This window comes from Haliotis rufescens, unplaced genomic scaffold (genome assembly GCF_023055435.1).
Source record: "Haliotis rufescens isolate VD_foot unplaced genomic scaffold, xgHalRufe1.0.p SCAF_24, whole genome shotgun sequence".
In the NCBI taxonomy this organism is placed as follows: domain Eukaryota; kingdom Metazoa; phylum Mollusca; class Gastropoda; order Lepetellida; family Haliotidae; genus Haliotis; species Haliotis rufescens.
The window spans coordinates 9,108,040-9,133,698 of record NW_025963935.1 but is presented as its reverse complement, the minus strand read 5'-3'; the positions used below and the strand labels follow the sequence as shown (position 1 = coordinate 9,133,698).

General features: G+C 39.7%; 1 protein-coding gene across 1 annotated transcript in view; it reads left to right on the top strand.

Annotated features, from left to right (window-relative positions):
* Positions 1-17,438, top strand: part of LOC124126958 (multiple epidermal growth factor-like domains protein 10) — a 62,575-nt gene extending 45,137 nt beyond the window's left edge. The window contains exons 2-5 of the mRNA XM_046490483.2: positions 13,118-13,207; positions 14,804-14,953; positions 16,595-16,684; positions 17,034-17,438. Coding sequence (XP_046346439.2) covers positions 13,118-13,207; positions 14,804-14,953; positions 16,595-16,684; positions 17,034-17,122 — 419 coding nt within the window. The 3' untranslated portion in view covers positions 17,123-17,438. The remainder of the gene's footprint in view (positions 1-13,117; positions 13,208-14,803; positions 14,954-16,594; positions 16,685-17,033) is intronic.
* The last annotated feature ends 8,221 nt before the right edge of the window (positions 17,439-25,659 follow it).

Genomic DNA, 25,659 nt, shown 5'->3' with positions numbered 1-25,659 from the left:
GCACATGGGGTAGTTGTTAAAGTAGTTGACATTGTTCTGCACATGGGGTAGTTGTTATAGTAGTTGACATTGTTCTGCACATGGGGTAGTTGTTATAGTGGTTGACATTGTTCTGCACAAGGGGTAGTTGATATAGTGGTTGACATTGTTCTGCACATGGGGTAGTTGTTATTGTGGTTGACATTGTTCTGCACATGGGGTAGTTGTTATAGTGCTGACATTGTTCTGCACATGGGGTAGTTGTTAACGTAGTTGACATTGTTCTGCACATGGGGTAGTTGTTAAAGTAGTTGACATTGTTCTGCACATGGGGTAGTTGTTAAAGTAGTTGACATTGTTCTGCACATGGGGTAGTTGTTAAAGTAGTTGACATTGTTCTGCACATGGGGAAGTTGTTATTGTGGTTGACATTGTTCTGCACATGGGGTAGTTGGTATAGTGGTTTACATTGTTCTGCACATGGGGTAGTTGTTGTAGTGGTTTACATTGTTCTGCACATGGGGTAGTTGTTATTGTGGTTGACATTGTTCTGCACATGGGGTAGTTGTTATAGTGGTTGACATTGTTCTGCACATGGGGTAGTTGGTATAGTGGTTTACATTGTTCTGCACATGGGGTAGTTGTTAAAGTAGTTGACATTGTTCTGCACATGGGGTAGTTGTTGTAGTCGTTGACATTGTTCTGCACATGGGGTAGTTGGTATAGTGGTTTACATTGTTCTGCACATGGGGTAGTTGTTGTAGTGGTTTACATTGTTCTGCACATGGGGTAGTTGTTATTGTGGTTGACATTGTTCTGCACATGGGGTAGTTGGTATAGTGGTTGACATTTTTCTGCACATGGGGTAGTTGTTAAAGTAGTTGACATTGTTCTGCACATGGGGTAGTTGTGAAAGTAGTTTACATTGTTCTGCACATGGGGTAGTTGTTATAGTGGTTGACATTGTTCTGCACATGGGGTAGTTGTTAAAGTAGTTGACATTGTTCTGCACATGGGGAAGTTGTTATTGTGGTTGACATTGTTCTGCACATGGGGTAGTTGGTATAGTGGTTTACATTGTTCTGCACATGGGGTAGTTGTTGTAGTGGTTTACATTGTTCTGCACATGGGGTAGTTGTTATTGTGGTTGACATTGTTCTGCACATGGGGTAGTTGTTATAGTGGTTGACATTGTTCTGCACATGGGGTAGTTGGTATAGTGGTTTACATTGTTCTGCACATGGGGTAGTTGTTAAAGTAGTTGACATTGTTCTGCACATGGGGTAGTTGTTGTAGTCGTTGACATTGTTCTGCACATGGGGTAGTTGGTATAGTGGTTTACATTGTTCTGCACATGGGGTAGTTGTTGTAGTGGTTTACATTGTTCTGCAGATGGGGTAGTTGTTATTGTGGTTGACATTGTTCTGCACATGGGGTAGTTGGTATAGTGGTTGACATTGTTCTGCACATGGGGTAGTTGTTGTAGTGGTTTTCATTGTTCTGCACATGGGGTAGTTGTTATTGTGGTTGACATTGTTCTGCACATGGGGTAGTTGTTATTGTGGTTGACATTGTTCTGCACATGGGGTAGATGTTATAGTGGTTTACATTGTTCTGCACATGGGGTAGTTGTTATAGTGGTTGACATTGTTCTGCACAAGGGGTAGTTGTTAAAGTAGTTGACATTGTTCTGCACATGGGGTAGTTGTTATAGTAGTTGACATTGTTCTGCACATGGGGTAGTTGTTATAGTGGTTGACATTGTTCTGCACATGGTGTAGTTGTTATAGTGGTTGACATTGTTCTGCACATGGGGTAGTTGTTATAGTGGTTGACATTGTTCTGCACATGGGGTAGTTGTTATAGTAGTTGACATTGTTCTGCACATGTGGTAGTTGTTATTGTGGTTGACATTGTTCTGCACATGGGGTAGTTGTTATAGTGGTTGACATTGTTCTGCACATGGGGTAGTTGTTAAAGTAGTTGACATTGTTCTGCACATGGGGTAGTTGTTATAGTAGTTGACATTGTTCTGCACATGGGGTAGTTGTTATAGTAGTTGACATTGTTCTGCACATGGGGTAGTTGTTATAGTGGTTGACATTGTTCTGCACATGGGGTAGTTGTTATAGTAGTTGACATTGTTCTGCACATGGGGTAGTTGTTATTGTGGTTGACATTGTTCTGAACATGGGATAGTAATAGTAACTGAAGCTTATCTGTATTCGAGATAGTTGCAATAGTAGTTGTACTGTACAGGGGATAGTTGTGAAAGAAGACAATGACACGGTGTCGCAGTGCCGTCGCTGCCGTTGCCTTCTCTGTAATGAAGAGATGACTGGTCCGGATGTAGCGGTATCCAGTGGGCGTGGTCGTGTCTGTTTTATATGTTACATCAATCAGGTAATGATGACACGGGTGCCTCGAAACGTTCTTACAATGGCTGCGTGCGTGGCTATTTGTTGTACCCTCCCTCAGTAATGTAGTTAGACAATGCCTGGCGTTCGGCTCGGAGTCAGTATACTGTGTCTGAGTGGGGTATTCATGTTTAATTGCGGCATGGTATCTCAGTGTGCAAACACTATACAGGGATAGAACAAGTATACTGTGTCTGAGTGGGGTATTCATATTAAACTGCAGCAGAGTATCTCAGTGGGCTAGCACTATACAGGGATAGAACAAGGACTGGTCGGCTCGGAGTCAGTATACTGTGTCTGAGTGGGGTATTCGTATTTAACTTCAGCAGAGTATCTCAGTGGGCTAGCACTATAAATCGGCATCAGTCCGGACGAGTACAGGCAGCCACACACACACACACACGTACATGACATCGCTATATAAGTGCAATAAGCTTGGACGCGACGTTAAACCCCATTTCACATCATTTCATCTATCTGATAAAATAAGAATCACTCTTGATTAGTTTCTGGCGAACCACGAACCACAAATCATCTTGAGGGGGTGCCATTCAAACCTTGAGAGACTTGGACGTAGCCATCTATGTCTGTACACATGTACTGAGGTACTGCAGGTTCACAGAGCTCACATTTATCCCACTTCGATTAATTAGTTCGATGCCATCAAGGGAGGAGAAATATCCAAACCTAGACCATGCCAACAGGAAACTAGTGAACGTTTATCACAATGCTTTGAATGTACAAGTAATAAAATATATTTGCAAACAAATTGAGATGTGAGTTGTATAGAACGGGTCCGCAGGAACCTTTTTTGGTTGAGGGAGGTTGAGTGAAAATAGGGAAGGTGATTGGTTGATCCAAGTCACGTGATCGGATAGGATGACTCATGCATCAACAGCGCGTCACAGGTGAGGAGGATGAAAGGTGTGTGTTTATAAGGCAGAAAGAATTCATAAGAAAACAAAAGTAAAGGGTTATGAATAGAGCTAAATGTATAGCGTGCTGCCTTGAATAGACAGACCGTACCCGTCAGCCCAGTTTGAATTGAGCGCTTGACAACTCACGTGGCCTCGTCGTTTAACCCGCGCTCGCTAGAGCGTGCGACCTGGTTTGATGAATACAGGGTGTGTGTTGAAAGTACATCATACCACAATAGAGACGGGTTATGTCAACACGATATACGCCGGGTAATGTAGGAATAATAATACTTGGATCAACCAATCACCTTCCCTATTTCACTCAACCTCCCTCAACCAAAAAAGGTTCCTGCGGACCCGTTCTATACTACTGATGTGAAGGCAATACATTACACACATCCGCCGATCCCCTACAGCCTTTTAGATGACCCTCAAGATAACATACACCATGGGGATTATCCATTGTCAACCAGTGTTCGAAAGACCTGCCTGCTCGACCGTCCGAGACGGGTTGATTTCAACTCGGGCTGCCAGATTTTCAAATCCCCCTGCCCGACGGTCGGGTTATATTTCATATGTGACAATATTCTAAATATTTCCCGATGATAATCATTAATTCACATGTAAAGATGAATGATAAAATGTAACCAAAAAGAAATCCCGTTAGCTTATCCTGAGAAACATATGATTATAGTGTGCAGGCAGGTTTTGGTCAGGGCGTGCAAGTATTTCAGCTAGCCAGTCCTGTGGTCTGGCTGAAAGTTTTGGGAGTTTCATACCCTGGCCATTGTCCAGCTGCTGGACACGTATGCATGATTGATTTCGAGAAAGATTTGCACGACGTTCCAGTCTGGGATTAATGAAAAATTCACCGTCCTGTGACTTATCTGACATGAGACTTGCTTTTTGAGAGTGGGTAAAAAGTAATGTGTTTATACAAAAAAATACATAAGTACAATATAGTACACAACTCTTCTTGCATTATTAACAGAATGCATCGGAAACACCGACTTCCACAGTTTGACATCCAATTTCCATTTGTATTATTAACAAAATGCACCTCAAACACCGACTTCCACAGTTCACTTCAACTAAATTCGGTTTATTTCGTAAGTGCGAAAGCTATTATTAGCTTGTTCTAAGTACGCAGCAATTATTGTTCTGACGATAATGTACTACGAAGTGATATCGCTTGATAGATATAGATAGCTAGACGTTTAATTAATTTACAATCAGGTGTAGGCATAATGATATTACATTTTTGTTTGGTCGGATATTCACAATATTTCTGTGGTAAGTGATCCACGCGTAGCTTGTTACAACCGGAGCAAACTAACAAAAAAGGATACTCGTCCTCCATATACCCAGTGATACGCAGTGGAAGTCTAAAATATATAACTCAACAAAACTTAAAGTTAATGTCTGTTTAATAAGTAAAACACAAATTTACACCATATTTGAATTGACCCACGATTTCAGAAACAATTTCTAAAATAACTATTTACCACGATTTGTCCTTATTTGACAATGTTTTAGTCCTTATTTGACTATATTTCAGTCCTTATTTGACTATATTTCAGTCCTTATTTGACTATATTTCAGTCCTTATTTGACTACGAAAAAACCCTTATTTGGTTTTATTAAAGTCCTCATTTGACTTTAATTCCGACCATTGTGCCCTGATTTGACACTGTCAGAGGCAGCCACCGTCTACATGGCTGCTCTCTACCAAGCATGACTGTACAAGTGACAAGGCTAGGGACAGAGTTCCCCGCCGCACACATTTGCGCATGCAGCCCGTGCGCCACGTGCTGTCCAGAACACCACACTTTAACAAGTGGTGCGTTCGCGCGAATGTTTCTGAATGATTTGTCATCCTTCTGTTCATTTCCCCCAACTATGATAGTCCAATGTCTATCATAATTCTACAATAATCATAACACAATTTTCCAGCAATAAACATTGACAACAATCACACGTTAATGTTCAATTTTCTGAAAAAGAAACAATTAAAGTTCAATTAAAGTTCATCCTGAAAAAGAAACACTTTTTAATCGCACGATCACAAATGTAATCTGAAGTCCTTGAGAAACACAAACATTTTCCTGTAAATGTCAGTAATCAGAATGTCCTTTTCACTCACGTGTGTCCTTGTTCCTCTTCTATATCTGTTTTCTTTTGATTTCTTCATCCTCTTCTGTTCAGTCCTCTGTATTGTTCATCTGTCCTTCCCATTTCATTCTTTTCTGTTCGTCCCATCCTCTTCAGCCTTTTCTGTCTTTTGTTCCCGTCTGTCGCCTTGTGTCCATTCCAGAGGACAAACTTTTGTGACTGGTCTCGTTATTATAGTTTTGTCTGTTTTAATGTCCACAACTCTCACATGACCATCTGTTCCTGGATATGTCCTCGTGATGATCCCGAGCTTCCAGCTTCCCCGAGGTGCTTCTGGTGATATGATGACAACCACGTCATCCACTTGTAGATCCCGGCTGGGTGAAAACCATTTCTTTCTTGTCTGAAGTGAAGGCAACCATTCCTTCATCCAGCGTTTCCAGACATGACGTACAAGTTCCTGTACTCTTCTCCATCTTCTTCTTGGATTAAAAGGCGTAACATCTACAGAATCTGGAGCAAAGATTCCACCCATTTGACCATGTAGAAAATGGTTTGGCGTCAAAGGCACTTCATCATTTGGGTGAGCACTTTGATATGTCAAAGGGCGAGAATTTATAAGCCCTTCAGCACCAACAAATGATGTCATCAATTCCTCATCTGTTATATCTCCAGATCCAAGAATGGCATTTATTGCTCGCTTCGCAGCCCGAACCATTGATTCAAAAACTCCACCAAAGTTTGGAGCATGAGGAGGATTAAATTTCCAGATCACACCTCTGTTCGCCAGAGATGACTTCACAGTATCTGTATCTAGTTTAGCAACAAGTTGTTTCAGCTCATTTGTAGCTCCAACAAAATTAGTGCCATTATCCGATAGGATTTCCTTGGGTAGCCCTCGTCTACTCGCCATTCTGTAGAATGCGTTAAGAAACGAATCACTGTCTAGAGCATATGACATCTCCAAATGTACTGCTCGGGTTGCTAAGCAAGTGAAGAGGCACAAATAACGTTTTTGTCTGGATTTTCCACGTCCCTGAATCGTTAGAAATGGCCCAGCATAGTCAACACCTGCTTGCTCAAAAGCTCTAAGAGAGTACCTCAAACGAATCTTTGGAAGTGGCGCCATTATTTGAGCTGCTGGCTTTGCCTTTTGTCGACGACAATGTGAACACTCTCGTTCCCATTCACGAATCTCTTCACGACCGGCAATTATCCAAAAACGAGAGGATAAAACAGCAAGCACTTGGTTTGTTCCAAGAACATGATTGCCATCTTCATGATGCTTCTTGACAATCAGCTTCGTTACCCAGTGTTTTCTAGGCAGAATAATTGGGAATTTTGTTTGGAACGGCAAATAATCTGCATGTTTGAGTCTGCCACCAGACCTAAGGAGACCATCATCATCCACAACAGGATGAAGATTAATGAGTTTGCTACCTTTGGAAACATGCTTTCCATTTGCTATCGCCAAATAATCTTTTGAGAATGCATCTTTTTGTGCATTACAAATGATGTGCTTTTCAGCATCAGCAATTTCTTCTGTGGTTAAGCAACCCATCTGTCTTTCATCTGATTTAACAGAAGCATTGTTGATAAATCTGTACACCCATGCTGTACTGTGTGTAAGCCTTTTCCAGTCGGAAAATCTTGAAGGTTCCAGTAACCAAACTGAATCAGCAAATGTGACAAGGGATACAGATTGTTTTGTATCTTTCTTTTTCATTTCAGATTCATGCGATGTCCTGAAATTCACAGTTTGTTCAGGCCATTTGCGTTCATCACACTGCAGAAATTCTGGTCCATTTTTCCAAGATGCAGTGGACAATTTCTGAACCGATGTTCCTCTGGTGATAATATCTGCAGCATTTAGTTCTGATGGAACATGCTTCCACTGAGAGGTATCAGTATGCTCCTGTATGAAGCAATACGGTTGGCTACAAATGACTTGAAGTAACGGCTGTGATTTTTGATCCAACACAGCACATTAAGACTATCAGTCCATAGTACTGAATTGGAACCACTAATTTCAAGGGCATGCGAAACAGCCAGCATCAACCGAACTCCTAACACAGCTGCCATTAACTCAAGTCGAGGGATGGTTACACACTTCAAAGGAGCAACCCGACTTTTAGCTGCTACCAGCTGGCTTGAATTGTCACCGTTTTCATTAAGATTGACAGAATATAAGACTGCACCATATGCATCCTCAGATGCATCAACAAATACATGTAGTTTTGTTGTTCTGTCATCAAGGTTCAAACACCTTGGAAACCGTAATCCATCTAACTGACTTCTCTCTGTGAGCCATTGTGATGCTTCCTTTTTGAGATCATGTTCAACCACTTCATCCCAGTCCATACCTGACAACCACAGTTTCTGCATTGTAATTTTTGCCCTGATGTGAAATGGAGCAAGAAAACCAAGGGGATCAAACAATTTTGCTATCTCTCTAAGAAACCCTCTCTTGGTGAGTATCAAGTTCTCTCCCACCCTAGGACTGTGAAAGCAGAAATCATCATCTTGAGCTAGCCAGACAAGACCTAGTGTTTTTGCTGACGGTAACTCATCCTGTGTCAAGTTGACCTCGGATGTTCTATCTTCAACTGGTATGTGTCTGAGGACCTCTGGAGAATTTGACAACCATTTCCTGGATCGCATTCCTGCTTTTCCCCACAAGGCTGTAAGTTGTTTGTACAATTCAATACCATCATCCACTTCTGGAACAGAATCCATACCATCGTCCATGTACGTGGATTTACAAACAGTGTTTGCAGCTTTTGGGAAGAGATGCTCAAACCTCCTTGCATTTTCCCTAGAAATGTATTGTGCCAGAAAAGGAGAAGCATTCATGCCAAAGACTACTCTCTGGAATTCATATATCTGTGGTATTTCTGATTGTTTTAATGATCTCCACAAGAACCTAAAGTATGAACGGTCTTTGAATGGAATTCCTATTTGTAAATACATTTCAGCAATGTCACAAACCAAAGCTATTTTGTATTTGCGGAATCGAAGAAGTATCTCAAACAAATCACCCTGAAGTTTTGGTCCCTGGTGTATGATATCATTCAATGATATACCCTGACATTTCGCTGAAGCATCAAAAACAACCCTGACTTTGGTTGTACTTCTATCTGGCCGTACTACAGGAAAGTGTGGTAAGAGCCACTGACTGCAAGAGGTATCTTCATTTGCAGTTACAATCCGAATATAACCCTTTGCAAGGTAGTCTGAAATAGTCTGATCATATGCTTCAGCTACAGCTTTGTCTTTTGACAACTTCTTCTCTGTATTACAGAGACGTTTATAGGCCACGTTGTAATTGTCAGGAAGACACTTGAAATCTGCCTTCCAAGGTATACCTATCTGGTATTGTCCATTGTCATAAGTGACAGATTGTTGGACAAACTCAACAATCGATTCATCTTGCTTTGTCAAGACTGGTTCTGATGACTGAAACTCTTCTACTTCCCAAAACTTGTGAAGCATATAGTTTAGTTCAAGCTCTTTGTCATTTGAGAAGTAAGTGCTATAAGATCTCTGATGTCCCGAATCTCTAGGAATACATCCAACACATGTCCACCCAAGAGGAGTGAGTCTGGCTATTGGTTCTCCATCACCACCTGGAACATCCTCATAAGATCGATGTAATTCCAGGTAATCCATTCCAATGAGTAAATCTACAATGTGAGGGGCTTTCACCTTTGGGAACTGAATATGTTGCAAATGTGACCACTGCTTGCAATGTTTTTGCCAATTGACAACTTGCATTTGACCCGTGACGCGAGTAGTAGTTAACGCAGACATTGTCATATCCACTGACCCATCCATACTTTCAAGACCAAATCGAACAGCTGTGGTCTGAAATTTTTCACTTTGTCCATTTAGGACATTGACAGAGACATCTTGCCTTTTACCTACTAACCCCAACTGTGAAGCTACATCTTCATTAATGTAGGTTTGTGTACTTGCATCGTCCAACAATGCATTTACAACAATTCTGTTTGGTCCATTTTTAATAACAACAGGTACAGTCCGAAGTGAAAGGAGCGTGGACTTTTCAGATTTTGTGGACGACATCGTTGTGACCTTTGGAACTTCATGATCATGTTCTATACTTGTTACAGCTTGCTGTGGTGTTTGAGTATTGTCACTGTTACTATAAGCTACACTTCTTTTTGAATGGAGTAACTGATTATGTAATGCAGGACAGTTATCAATACCACACTTGGTGTTGCGTCTACAGGTTCTGCCATAGTGACTGAAACCAAAACAACGGAAGCAAAGGTTTAACTGCTTGACAGTTTCCCATCTCCTGGGAACTGTCATTGATTTAAACTTCTGACATGTCACAATGTCATGGTTGTCCATGTGACACAACTGACATCTGTGATCTCTTTCAGACTGTTTGTTACCAAAGAAAGACCCGGATTTGTTTGGACCTTTATGGTATATTGTCTTTCCTTTAACAGCTAACCCATTGATGGTTTCTGAAGCAATGATCTGGAATTCTGCTTCCATTAAAACCCATTCACGCAATGCTTCAACTGACTCCTGTCGTTGAGTTTCAAATATCCATCTTTGGTATTGACTGATCATGGATTCCGTCATTTTCTTCAGAATCTGTACATACAAAGATCCATTGCCTAACTCTTCTAACCTATCAGACTCCCTAAGGTTCACAACCACAACATCCAGCATATCAGCAAACCGTTCAAAGTCCTTTGCATTACCAGGTTGCACTGGCTTGAAGGATGAAATATCTTCCAATTGGAGAGCAATATGACGTCTCACTCCTCCAAATTTACGTTCCAGTCTCTCAAGAGCTACACCATAGGCTGCTGCGCTGTGACCTAAGTCTTGAATGACCTTCATTGCATCACCACTAACATACTGGCGCAACTGAAGCAACTTATATTCTGGTGTGGCAGGTGCTTTGTCTTTACAAGCAATAAATGCAGCCTTCCAGGCTTCATATGATTTGACATCTCCAGTAAAGACAGGGATGGACACACGCTTCAACTTTTTCCACATGTCTTTACCAATATCATAACTGTGTGAAAGTGTAGGTGTCCTACGATTGTAACAACTATCTGAATGCTGCCTCACCATCTGAACTGGTTCATGATGTGGTTCTACTTGATAACCTGATTGCCCACCGACTGATTTCGTATGACAAGAAGCGTTTTTTACAGGAACATCTTTCACATCTACCTTCTTTTCAGAATTAAACATTTGTGACAGACAATATTTGGAAATTGCATCAGACCTATTTCTGAGATAGTCCTGTGCATCGTCTTGAGCTTTAGTACCTACCTCTTCTAATAATTCACCTTCCTGTGTGACCTTGACCATATTGTTTTTATCACCAACAGCTTCAAACAGTTCTGACAGGTTCACAATAACTTCTAAAGCCTTTAGCTGGCAACTGTTTAATTTGTCTATAGCTTCCCGAACTTCCATTCGTGATGGAATATCTCCTTGATCAACTAGCTTCTCCAAAGCATTTTTTGATTTTGTGAAAGCTGATTTAACTATCATTTTTTGCCTCTTCAGAGAGTTCATTGTAGATTCATAATCTGTTTTGTTTGAAATACCATCAGACTCAGGCAGAGGTATGTCTGCAATTGTATCAAGTGTAAGCTCTGTTTTGTCCATTTTCCCTTTTATGAGAGAGATTACACTAGTATGGGACATGTTTGTAAGCTAACACGTGATCAAGTTTTCTGATACAAATTCAACATAATACCCAACGCTAATGTACACGGTTAAACATACAGTGTATAAATACTATGGTAACGGTTGTTGGATAAACACTATGAATTACCACCTGTGGTTTATCATACAACCAATTTCCAGTTGACTATGCTATATCGAAACTATGTACAATGAAACTAAACTGTCTGTTCAAATCACATCAACATGTGATTTATCAACTATTGGTATGGTAACCACGCTCTGCTACCATTTTGATACGCAGTGGAAGTCTAAAATATATAACTCAACAAAACTTAAAGTTAATGTCTGTTTAATTAGTAAAACACAAATTTACACCATATTTGAATTGACCCACGATTTCAGAAACAATTTCTAAAATAACTATTTACCACGATTTGTCCTTATTTGACAATGTTTTAGTCCTTATTTGACTATATTTCAGTCCTTATTTGACTATATTTCAGTCCTTATTTGACTATATTTCAGTCCTTATTTGACTATATTTCAGTCCTTATTTGACTACGAAAAAACCCTTATTTGGTTTTATTAAAGTCCTCATTTGACTTTAATTCCGACCATTGTGCCCTGATTTGACACTGTCAGAGGCAGCCACCGTCTACATGGCTGCTCTCTACCAAGCATGACTGTACAAGTGACAAGGCTAGGGACAGAGTTCCCCGCCGCACACATTTGCGCATGCAGCCCGTGCGCCACGTGCTGTCCAGAACACCACACTTTAACAAGTGGTGCGTTCGCGCGAATGTTTCTGAATGATTTGTCATCCTTCTGTTCACCCAGCTTAACAAACATAACATAGTCTTCTTTCACATGTCTCCCAGTTTCAACACATCGCTGATGCGAAAAACATCTAAACCGAACAAGCTCCACTCTCAATTTATTGCCGGTCACACAGCTAAGATACAACTCGGTACCAAACGCTACCTTGAATAGAGAATAAGAGAAAGGTTCACTACCCTTTTCCAGAAGACTATGCCAATCCTGTCCATAACTACATTTCAGACGCGACATAAATTCTGACAAAATGTGTTTTTATAACATATTACTTGAGTTGAAAATTCTTCTTGTATTATTATTTGAGTGCATCGCAAACACCGATTTCCACATGTTTACATCCAATTTCCATTTGTGTTATTAACAGAATGCACCTCAAACACCGACTTCCACAGTTTGACATCCAATGTCTTCTTGTTAAACAGAATGCACCTCAAACACCGACTTCCACAGTTTGAGATCCAATGTCTTCTTGTTTCACAGAGTGTACCTCAAACACCGACTTCCACAGTTGGACATCCAATGTCTTCTTGTTTTACAGAGTGCACCTCAAACACCGACTTCCACAGTTTTACATCCAATGTTTTCTTGTTTTACAGAGTGCACCTCAAACACCGACTTCCACAGTTTTACATCCAATGTCTTCTTGTTTCACAGAGTGCACCTCAAACACCGACTTCCACAGTTTTACATCCAATGTCTTCTTGTTTCACAGAGTGTACCTCAAACACCGACTTCCACAGTTGGACATCCAATGTCTTCTTGTTTAACAGAGTGCACCTCAAACACCGACTTCCACAGTTTTACATCCAATGTCTTCTTGTTTAACAGAGTGTACCTCAAACACCGACTTCCACAGTTTGACATCCAATGTCTTCTTGTTTCACAGAGTGTACCTCAAACACCGACTTCCACAGTTTGACATCCAATGTCTTCTTGTTTAACAGAGTGCACCTCAAACACCGACTTCCACAGTTTTACATCCAATGTCTTCTTGTTTCACAGAGTGTACCTCAAACACCGACTTCCACAGTTTGACATCCAATGTCTTCTTGTTTTACAGAGTGCACCTCAAACACCGACTTCCACAGTTTTACATCCAATGTCTTCTTGTTTCACAGAGTGTACATCAAACACCGACTTCCACAGTTTGACATCCAATGTCTTCTTGTTTAACAGAGTGCTCCTCGAGTCCTGACTGCTTGAACGGGGGTACCTGTGTACGAGGTGCCTGTACGTGCCCAGGGGGATACACCGGCGGGAAGTGTGGTAAGGAGAATTTCGCTGACTTTATAAATGTCTATTTCATATAAAAAGACATGGGAACTGAAGAATGTCCCTATGTTGGTTGCCTTCTACTCTGACATTAATTAACATAACGGTAGAATTACATCTATAAAAGTATTATTAATGCTAACAACGAATGACAATGTATTCTCCGATGTATGTGTACTTAGCTTGTCTAGTGACCTCTCCTCACATGGCCTTCAACTATAAACGCCCTTTCGGTCTTGTCCACTGGTATAGTTTGAAACCTATTTTGACAAATATGTGAAATCAGTGTGACAGGTCGATTATTTTACAGATCAAAACGCATACGTTGTTAGTGACTGGCTGAGTGATTGAGATATTTCAAACTGTACGTCACAGCAGCAATAATACAACGCACTTTCGGTCTTTTCCACTGGTATAGTTTGAAACCATCTCTTGGCAAATATGTGAAGCCAGCGTGACAGGTCAATTATCTTACAAATTTAAACGCGTATGTTGTTAGTGACTGGCTGATTGTACGTAACAGCAGCAATAATACGACGACCTACCAAATAGAATTATCCAATGTACACGGCTTAAAACGGAGATTGAGGGAATAACTCCACCCGTCAATATTCACTGGGTCTTGTTCGCGCTCTGTTTGCAGTGTATAAAGCCTTCATTTTCAAACATACTTTGTAATTTGGGAATGAATATTGATGAAATTTCACGTACACAATGTATGTATCAGAGAGCACCCAACCGGCCCATTCTACTCACAACGAAGCATTCAAATGCAGTCTAGTGTATGACATTGCGTCTCTATGTCATCAGTATTTCGATAGGTCATGCATGAGCTGGCGCATCAGGTGAGAAGAACCCCTGCTGTGGCGACTAAGTCAATTCAACGACGATGGTGGCTTTCAAGTTATTTAACACCGGGGTAGAATAGGCATTCAGCAACCCATGCTTGCCGTAAATGCGGCTATGCTTATCGTAAGAGGCGACAAAGTGGTCAGGCTCGCAGGACGTGATAACAAAGGAGTATATGGTCATGCCTGGGTTTCTGCGTTTCTGTTATTGATGTGAACATACCCGTGAAGACCCAGATGGAATAGGTCTTCAGCAACCCTTCTTGCCGTAAAAGGCGACTATACTTGTCGTAAGAGGCGACTAACGGGATTGGGTGGTCAGGGTCGCTGACTTGGTTGATGCATGTCATCGTATCCCAATTGCGTGGAACGGTGCTCATGATGTCAATCACTGGAATGTATGGTCCACACTCCATTATTTACAGACGTCGCCATATAGCTGGAATATTGCTGAATATGGCGTAAAGCAACAAACAAACAAAGAAACTGTAACGAGATCGCTGGTTTGTTGACGACATATCCACTGTCGCCAGACGAAAGACTTCTACTATTCACAATCTATAGAGCTTCACACAACCCTTCAAATGAAGCTTTAGCAATTTGATATCCTGCTTCGTACACATATAACTGACAAACTGTACTAATACATAATGACTGCACATATTAGAAGATAACCAGTACGAGAAAATACATGGTAGAAGTATACACCAATGAGAAGATACTCCATTTGTCATTACAACAGGTACTGTAGCTCCACCAGGGGCCGTGTCTGGTGACGTGTGTTCATCTGTGCATCCTTGTGCCAACGGGGGCACCTGCAGCCCATCATCCTCTGGGGGAGAGGGGGCGTGCTCCTGTCCCACCGGGTATGAAGGAAAGAGATGCCAAGCAGGTAGTCAGATAGAACCTTTATGTAAATAGGTGTCAAGCATGTAGTCAGATAGAACCTTTACGTAAATAGGTGTCAAGCATGTAGTCAGATAGAACATTTTGGTGAAAAATATAAAGCATGTAGTAAGATATAACCTTTATTTAAATAGGTGCCAAGCAGGTAGTCAGACAGAACCTTTTTTAAATAGGTTCTAGTTGTGTGGACCACTTCACGGTGTTTTGACGTCCGAGGAAAATCTAATTTCGCCATATGTACATGAAGCCTTTTTTCGTATCGAATGAGTAAACTAATCATAATCACAGAAGTCTATCTTACGTCATTGTTTACTTCCGATACATAGCATGTCCGATTTTGTTCGATGACTGTGTGTGTAAAGACGTCAAATGAAATCTTTCATTGCACCATACATTTTTTGGTGCGTGATTAAAAGTGGCTAAATTGGCAAGTTGCTTTATGCAAAACAGAATCGTGGACAACATTTAGCACTATTTCTCTTTCAAACCATTGTTATTTTTCCAATCATTTTCACACAATGACTTAGAATATTCAATGCCCAACATATGCATTATATTACAAAGTCGGAGGTCGGCACGGTGTCATACGACCGTAATTCTAGCACCAAGTTCAGGACTTATTATAATGTGTGCTACAGTCAGAGATCTCGCGATACCCGAGTTGTATATAACTCGTTGTCGCGTGAACGCCAAATTGAATACAACTTCAGATCGTACAACTATTTGTATGCACCAAGTTGTACCAACTAGTTGTGCCGTGTAATTGTCCCTTTAGAGTCTGGCGTGTTGAAAAAGGACACTCAGTGAGTGAGTGAGTTAAGATTAATAGTCACATCGGCAATATTTCAGCCATATCGTGACTGAATCAAGTTGTACAGTAATGATACATAAACATAGACATAAATATATAAAAACTGTCGTCAATGGACAGTAAAACAACTAGAGTATCACAGCTTTAAATATAAAACTAGTAAGTAACTATAAAATTTTGACTAATCAGTACAATACATTATAAAAGTTGGCTAGAGATCATCAGCAACCAAAGTTAAGTCACCATACAAGGGACCACCGGGACTTACGGTACATCTGCTTCATGCGTGGTACCCCAGCAGGATTTACTACATCCCTCTGGCTACTGGTGATTGTTTGAAAGTTTAAGCCAAAGCATTGAAAAACAAACAAGTATTCTGCGATTAAAACCATGGAAAATGAAAAATACTTTGAATGAAATAAGACTTATGTATCCTCTCATGGGGACAATTATTTTACGTTACTTCAACCCCCTTTGAAGGTACAGCCATTAACAATCACAGTTATTAATTCATTCTTCCAAATTAAAAAATATACTTTTTACAACAATACATATCAAAATTTATCAATCAAGTCCATATCTTTTAAAAGTCCAACGAGAACTTACATTAAAAAGATCCTGTAGAGATGAAACCTAGAAATGGTTATCCCTTGTGCAGGACACTCAGACAAAGTCAATCTAATGACTAGAAGGTCAGAGATCCGGTACATCATCTGTCCAGCATCGGCTGCAGCCAGTATCCGGTATATTGTTTTTCGGTGGACACTCCTCTGGTTGTATATGTAGGATATGTGAAGTGACTGTCATCTGTTCTAGCATGCAGCACACACGAGGACTGTCAGAACGAGGGCACGTGTGAAGCCCGAGGCTGCAGGTGCCCGGCGGGATACACAGGTGGAAAGTGTGGTAAGCTGGTTTATTATTTAGATATGTTCACCATTCAGCAGTTGCAAGTGGGTTACAGGTAATGAATTGAGTTCCAGTATTTATTTTATAAATTAGTAAAATCTATTCATAATTAAATTTCCGCTGTGTTCATTGATATTCCAGCATTCTGATTAGGTGAATTGGTCACGTGTTATTGCATTAATTTCCCAAGGAATATAGAAAAATTAAGCTACGCGGATTCATACAGTTTGAACATCGGTTGTTGGATTCATACCTCAGTGAAACAAAATACACAGACAATCCTTCAGTACACGCCAGCAAATCGGTTGATACATTTACTGAGATATGTATTTTTTTCGTATTCCAGAGACTACTTTGTCTGGAGCAGGTCACGTGATCATCTTTCCAGCGGCTGTGCTGATGTCTGTTGTTGTGCAGCTTATCCTGAGCACGTAGAGACCTACCATTCAGCCTAACTTAAAACTCTTTGCTATTAATGTTCTCTCGTTTGCCCTGAAGGGTCACACGGGCTTCTATACAAGTAGGTGTGAGTTGTCTGTTGTCATTGCCCTCGTTAGTCGTTAAAAGGTTTTCCATGTATGACCTCTGCCCAGAGATGTCAAGGTTTCATCTCATTTCGAAGTGTCGTTTTTGAGTTAATGTTTTCTGGTAAGAATTCTGATAGTATTTGATGTCATTAATTTTCAGTGGGCTTCCAGTGTGTCGTTTGTGTTAAACCACTCATGACCCAGTGTACTTGTCATCTTTGAAACGAAACACCGAACATGCAAGTTGTCTCTTTACAGTTGTATGGCGCCCTTGTTCAGAAACGTATCGTCTGTCATGTTTTCATGCGTGTTATCACGCCTTGCAGGAATTCATAACTTAGAATTTTGATGGGCTTCAATCTGCCTCCCCTTCCACGGAAGGGTAGCAAGGGCCAGGTGAGCTACATTGCCAACAGCTTGTATGTTTTATTATCAATTGACTCTTTCATCTTCACAAAGCTTAAGAGGTCGTTTCTTTCACAATACTCTCTTCTTTGACCTTTTCTGACACTGCGTGCTTTTCATTTGTTAATGAAGCACTTCAACAATGTTATGCATGTACTCAATTCCCCTCACGAATAAAACAAATTATCACGAATTTAAAATTGTGTTGCATTGCATTATTTTGTGGAGTGACGGGTGAAATAGAGGAAATATGATCGTCGAATAACCTTGGATGTGTCATTTTCTTATGATTCTCGATATCACGTAAAAGCTATGGATTGTTTACCTTTTTTTATTTGTTTTGCCGAATGAAACTCACGCCTTCCTCGAAGGATTCCACACCAGAATACTAACTAACCGTTACTACAGTTTATTCTAGTTGTAAAATGTATCAGCACTTTTGAAGTAACAATATTTTGCAGACTACTGTTCGAATCTCGAAATCCATCTACTTACATCATCTGTGAATATACTAAGACGTCTTCAGTTCAGCATCAGTGTTATAGCATTGGTTGTGAAAATGTTGTTAACAAAAATGATTTGTATGTTATCGGTGCTGTAATAAAGGATGGTGGTAGATACTATGGACAGTTAAGTACACATTCCTAACTTCCTAACGTTCAGTACACATTCCTAACTTTAGCTTACCTGACACAGACTTGAGTAATGTTCATGTGATCCACAAATACTGTGAAATAAAGTTATCTGAGAAAATACAACATTTTTCGCCTTTCGATAAATGCAGGTTGCTCTTACAAATTCTAATATTTAAGGAAAACATATACTTCTACCTTTTCTCATCTATCGAACTACCCATACTATTAGTTGGTAGCAGGAGTCCAGGACCACTTTGGGTTCTGCTCATGCGCGAGGGTCACCTCCGGTTCCGGTGGTGTGCGCATCCGTGATGACATCACGTCCGGTTCCGGTGGTGCGTGCGAATCCAAGATGGCGGCACATCCGTTTCAGGGTGCAGGGTGTGTGCCGATGGCGTGTGGAGATGATTGATCACCGAGAGGAGCTTTTAATACACAGTCGACGACCCAGCAACTTTGTTGCTAGGTTGACGTCACATCGGTTAAGGATCTTGCAACAAAATTCCACAAATGACATAATCGGGTATTATGACGTGATTGTAAACTTTGAGGTGCAAGGTTTCGTTCCACAAGGCGATCGTATTGTAGCGCAATGACAGCCGTTCGTCTAAGTTACAGTAGGTGAGTGGCGAACACCTTAGCGCTATGATCATGGTGTGGAACGAACGCCTGAATTCTAAAGGTGACTCGACATTTGTGTAATGTAGGTTCATTTATTTAACGGCCGAAATCAGAAATATTTGAGAAACCTCTCCAAGCACGCACGCACGCACGCACGCACAAACGCATACATCAAGTGTGTCAGTCGGCATGTATCAATCTTTATAAACAGAGAGATTGTGATAACTGGGCACGTCTGAAAACAAGTTGTGAACCGTTATACAGTAATTCGGGGTAACGATTTTTTGTGCCATAGAATCAATGTACATGTACATGTATAGGCGGTAAATATATGTTACGATAAGGTGTCATTCTATAATCAGTACGATGTTCTAGTCTAAGTACATACACTTAAAAGTAGACACATGTTAAAAATTAAAATGACAAAGAGATAAATAAACGCAGGTCGTGTTAGTGTTGTTTCCTTGGGTAATTATAAGTTGCCAGTTCTTCATAAGATGAAATAAATGATGGTACAGAAACGGACTAGCAATTAACACTATAACTGTTGCTCAATACAATCCACAAAGAACAATCTATATGTCATTTTTTAATATTTATTCCTTATTTTATATCAATAATTCATTTATGGATACCAAAGAATATCACGAATTTGATTTTATCACATCATGAAATGTTTATTGATATCACAAAATAGATTTTTACAAATCAAAATAGATTTTGGTGTAAAACAATTGTGATGATTACATGCTAGGTAATATTGTCAATGGGTTACGGGATATCGGTAGATGTATATGTATTTGCACATCTCCTGCTCTACTGGGTGAATGTTTGTTACTGAACGTTTACTAAGAGTAGTATAGGTAATGGGGGTTCTGGACCACTTCCACTGGAGCCAGATTTATTACCTATACTGCTACTACAGGGGGGGATTTTTTATGCCAAAATGATTATGCGATTTAACGATAGTCATGAGATTAAGTTAAATTGGCTCTAGCTCACCAATACCTGGGGCCAATCAATGCTTTAGATGAGCCTAAATGGTAATAAAAATATTCTTCATTATTTTTATCGATAAAGCGATATTCAACATTTTTATTAAGTTCTTCGTTCATTTTACTAGGAGACCAGACTATATAACTACACTCTTTTTGTAAATTGATAAGAAACAATTGATAACCGTATTTGGTTGGTTTGACATCACTGATATAATAAAAACCTTGTGGTAATTCTCTCCATTTAATAGTTTTTTCGATCTCCATTATTATATATATTTATGTAAGCATTTGTCTAAATGTGATCAAACGATTATCAATCTATTTTTAATCTCCAACCAGTTCTTTGGTTTTGGCACGGAATAATTGACGCCCTTGTTGCCTCCCCTGTTCTATGAACTTTTTTTCTCGTCTTCGCTCAAGAAGGCGTCTTCTTCTTGTTCGGCACCCCCGATTTCGGCACCCCTACAATATTTTTTTCCACTAGAGCAATAGGATGTGTCCAAAGCATACAACTGTGCCCAACAAATTTCCAATTGAACATTTGTGTCCAACTACAGTATAGAACAAAAATGGAAGAAGCGAAATATACAACTATGGAGAGCATGGGAATACGCGCAGAAATGTCTATATTCCAACATATACTAGTGGAGAATGCATACGAAGACAACTTGCTACCAGATATATCCAAGGTAGACTATTTGGAAGGAAATCTGGGTAGAACACATCTAGAACCTTTGGATGGCCTGCCAACATTTGTAGACGATATGTATGTATTTGGCTATCTAGAAGAAAACGATATAGTATCTCTACGGGGATCTGTGTCTTGTACAACTGGAGAAAGTGGATCTGCAAAACGTATACTACAAGAAATACAAATAGCAACGCAGAAAGTATACGGATGTCGCGTGCATGCTACTATTGCAAATACAATTTCCTATATAGGAGGCTCTGGGAGCAAAATACGAGACACAATACAACGAATACAAAAACAAACAGAATACAAAGCAAAGAAAAAATGGATGGAAAGATTTTCCAACGAAGAACCCAAAGGTATATTTGTATGCAAAATAGATGTCTCCGAGTTGTCCCTAGAGGAAACACAAAAAGGGTTGGATGCACTACACACGCAACTATATTCCTTTGGATACGAGATATATTCCACAGACTATACTAGAGACTTTTCTGGTGTACTAGATAGGAAAAAACTAGTGGAATACCTACAAAGGGAGGGATACTTTCTACAAGGTATACAATACGATTGTGGAGAAAGAGAAGGAACAATTCTAGACAATACAGCGTCTGTAGGAGAACATGTATGTACTTGGGTATACAGTAGGAACAATAGAACATTTTCCGCGAAGATATACAACAAAGTTGTTTCCAATTTCGAAGCGGGGGACGTTCGGAATCCAATAGGAGCACATCTTTGCGAATATGTAGATTGTCCAAATAGACACCTACGAAAAACATTTTTGCATCCAGACGTACAGAAAAGAGGTTGTTCTCGAATAGAAGTATCTGTGTATGCACCAGACGAAGACATAGGACCTTGGGTTGTAGACGAAATTCTAGAGTTGGTATCCCCCAAAGAAGAACCACTATTTCTCGAACAACCACCAGAAAACCAATGGAGAAACTTGGCAAAGAAATTGGATAGATGTTGTATAGTCGCCTCTAGACCTCTTGGGAAGATATTTGTAGCATGGTATGCACACACAAAAACTAGGAGAATAGCAGGGATACATATACATCCGAAAAAAGAGACAGTAGAAGATACGAAGAAATGGGAAAGAGCAGTAGAATTTGCAATTGGAGACTTTGGGTTTCGCGCTTGTCCAATATTTCGCATAGACATCCTATATTCCACAAACGAAGGTGTAGAGTTTGGACCACTTCGATGCTATACAAAAGCAAAAGATTCCAAAACTATTCTTGCGCCATCCAAACAACCAACAAAAATATCAAGGCAGATACAAACCCTTCCATGCTTCTCCCAAGCACAGAACACATAGAATGGATATTCCGGAAAAACAAATCCCAGAGAATAGGAAAAGAAGTTTCCCAATTCCAAGCAATAGAAATGGAAACCAAAAGACAAATATCCACTCTTTCCAGATCCACTAGAGAACAAAGATTGCAAGACATAGAAGACTGGTTGGATAGCAATCTATGGAAAGAAAATATTGCAAAAATACACGAACAAAGAATACAAAAAGAAAAGGAGGAAAGGAAAAAGAGAGAACAAGAAATAGAAGAAATACAAAAAACATACAAGAATATAGAAGAATATAGAACTGCATCTACAGATACCAAAAATATTGTAGAACAAAATTTGGGAAGCTGGTGTAGAAAGGTGTCCGAATTTTCGGGAAAAACTATTTCTATACTCGGATGGAAAGGAGAACGTGTTGTAGCTAGATGTATCGAAAATATCGAAAATGTAGATGTATATTGTTTTCCCGCTATTTGGCAAACAAAAAGACTGCGAAAGATACTAGAATTGCTAGAAACAGCTGCACAACACACAAAACCGGATAGATATGGAAAGTCTATGTATTGGATCCCAATGGTAGAAGGAGACGAATTGTCTTTGCACGTGGAAGAAACAAAAATGTTCTACAACAACGAGAACAAAAAAATAGAATACAATCCACTAGTAGTAGAAAAAACACCAAGCCAAGAACTACTAGCAGCAAATACAAAGATAGACAAATTCGAAGAAGAAGTGGAATATTCTTCCATACAATATATAGAAAAAGCGCAAGCATGGAAAGAATGTACAAAAGCATTGGATTTGGAAGGAGAATATACATGTAGAAAATTTGCCAAAGGTATATTTCGAGGATTGGAAAGGACTATTCTGTTTCTACAAACAACAGATGGATCGGAAATTCCAGTATATGGAACATTTTTGCAAGAAGAAGTTGCAAAATTGGATCCCTTGGATACATATACAGCACCAATACTATGCAAAATAGGAAGAGAAAAGAGAACAATACATAGGAAGAAAGATAGATTGGTATCTATATCTGCAAAACACTAGTACGCAAACATACCACAAGGCAAAACAAGTCTAGAGTGCCCTATTCTATTTGTAGCAATATACAACTTTCCTCCATATTTTTCCCTACCCCAAACTTTCTCTTCCTCTCCTTCTCCAAGGTATCCATCTATTTCCCATCCCCCTTCTCCACAAGGATGCTTTCTATTTTTCTCTATGTATTCTTTTGCAGTATATACATGTTTGGCATTTCCAAAATCGTATTTCTTCCAATCTTCTACACAAAATCTTCTGGGCATACCATTTTCTTGGACATATTCCATCGTTGTTTCTATACTATACTATATATAGCATATATCCAAATGGAAAATCTATAGCATTCGAAAAGCATCCTGTTTTGTGGGAGGGTCCTGCGGTGGAACAATGGGAGCTTCCTTTTTTCTCTGTAGTTTCCATAGTACAACAATTGGAAGGAGAATGTATCCCGCTATATTTGTGTATTTGGCAAACCATTGCACTTTCTCTACATTCTTTTCCAAGGACTCTACTTCTTCTTCTATATCCTCCACATCCTTCCCAAAGGACTCCAATTCTTCTTTCTCCTTCGCAATATTGTTTCGTATATCCAACAATACTCTATATATATCTCCCAATATGTCTTCGCGAGACACACGCTCTATAGGGTTGTATGGTTCCACCTGTGTCGTGCTTTCTACAGGGTTCTCCGAGTTTTTCCATATTCTATACAACCTCCCAGCTCCAATACCATATTTTCTTTTCGCATCCTCCGCGGAGATGCTCCCACGAAGGGCACGAATTTCTTCCAACTCTTCTACGGATAGATTTTTCTTTCGCGGCATCGTATACATATTCTACGATATCTTGTCTCCAATAGGAATCTTATACATAGAAATTCCACGCACCAAGAATCCTGTACCTAGGAAAAGCAAGCAAATGCTTGTAGCAAAATATAGCAAAATATAGCAAAAATATAGCAAAATATAGCAAATCTTATATTTTGCTATATTTTGCTATATTTTTGCTATATTTTGCTATATTTTGCTACAAGCATTTGCTTGCTTTTCCTAGGTACAGGATTCTTGGTGCGTGGAATTTCTATGTATAGGATTCCTATTGGAGACAAGATATCGTAGAATATGTATACGATGCCGCGAAAGAAAAATCTATCCGAAGAAGAGTTGGAAGAAATTCGTGCCCTTCGTGGGAGCATCTCCGCGGAGGATGCGAAAAGAAAATATGGTATTGGAGCTGGGAGGTTGTATAGAATATGGAAAAACTCGGAGAACCCTGTAGAAAGCACGACACAGGTGGAACCATACAACCCTATAGAGCGTGTGTCTCGCGAAGACATATTGGGAGATATATATAGAGTATTGTTGGATATACGAAACAATATTGCGAAGGAGAAAGAAGAATTGGAGTCCTTTGGGAAGGATGTGGAGGATATAGAAGAAGAAGTAGAGTCCTTGGAAAAGAATGTAGAGAAAGTGCAATGGTTTGCCAAATACACAAATATAGCGGGATACATTCTCCTTCCAATTGTTGTACTATGGAAACTACGGAGAAAAAAGGAAGGTCCCATTGTTCCACCGCAGGACCCTCCCACAAAACAGGATGCTTTTCGAATGCTATAGATTTTCCATTTGGATATATGCTATATATAGTATAGTATAGAAACAACGATGGAATATGTCCAAGAAAATGGTATGCCCAGAAGATTTTGTGTAGAAGATTGGAAGAAATACGATTTTGGAAATGCCAAACATGTATATACTGCAAAAGAATACATAGAGAAAAATAGAAAGCATCCTTGTGGAGAAGGGGGATGGGAAATAGATGGATACCTTGGAGAAGGAGAGGAAGAGAAAGTTTGGGGTAGGGAAAAATATGGAGGAAAGTTGTATATTGCTACAAATAGAATAGGGCACTCTAGACTTGTTTTGCCTTGTGGTATGTTTGCGTACTAGTGTTTTGCAAATATAGATACCAATCTATCTTTCTTCCTATGTATTGTTCTCTTTTCTCTTCCTATTTTGCATAGTATTGGTGCTGTATATGTATCCAGGGGATCCAATTTTGCAACTTCTTCTTGCAAAAATGTTCCATATACTGGAATTTCCGATCCATCTGTTGTTTGTAGAAACAGAATAGTCCTTTCCAATCCTCGAAATATACCTTTGGCAAATTTTCTACATGTATATTCTCCTTCCAAATCCAATGCTTTTGTACATTCTTTCCATGCTGGCGCTTTTTCTATATATTGTATGGAAGAATATTCCACTTCTTCTTCGAATTTGTCTATCTTTGTATTTGCTGCTAGTAGTTCTTGGCTTGGTGTTTTTTCTACTACTAGTGGATTGTATTCTATTTTTTTGTTCTCGTTGTTGTAGAACATTTTTGTTTCTTCCACGTGCAAAGACAATTCGTCTCCTTCTACCATTGGGATCCAATACATAGACTTTCCATATCTATCCGGTTTTGTGTGTTGTGCAGCTGTTTCTAGCAATTCTAGTATCTTTCGCAGTCTTTTTGTTTGCCAAATAGCGGGAAAACAATATACATCTACATTTTCGATATTTTCGATACATCTAGCTACAACACGTTCTCCTTTCCATCCGAGTATAGAAATAGTTTTTCCCGAAAATTCGGACACCTTTCTACACCAGCTTCCCAAATTTTGTTCTACAATATTTTTGGTATCTGTAGATGCAGTTCTATATTCTTCTATATTCTTGTATGTTTTTTGTATTTCTTCTATTTCTTG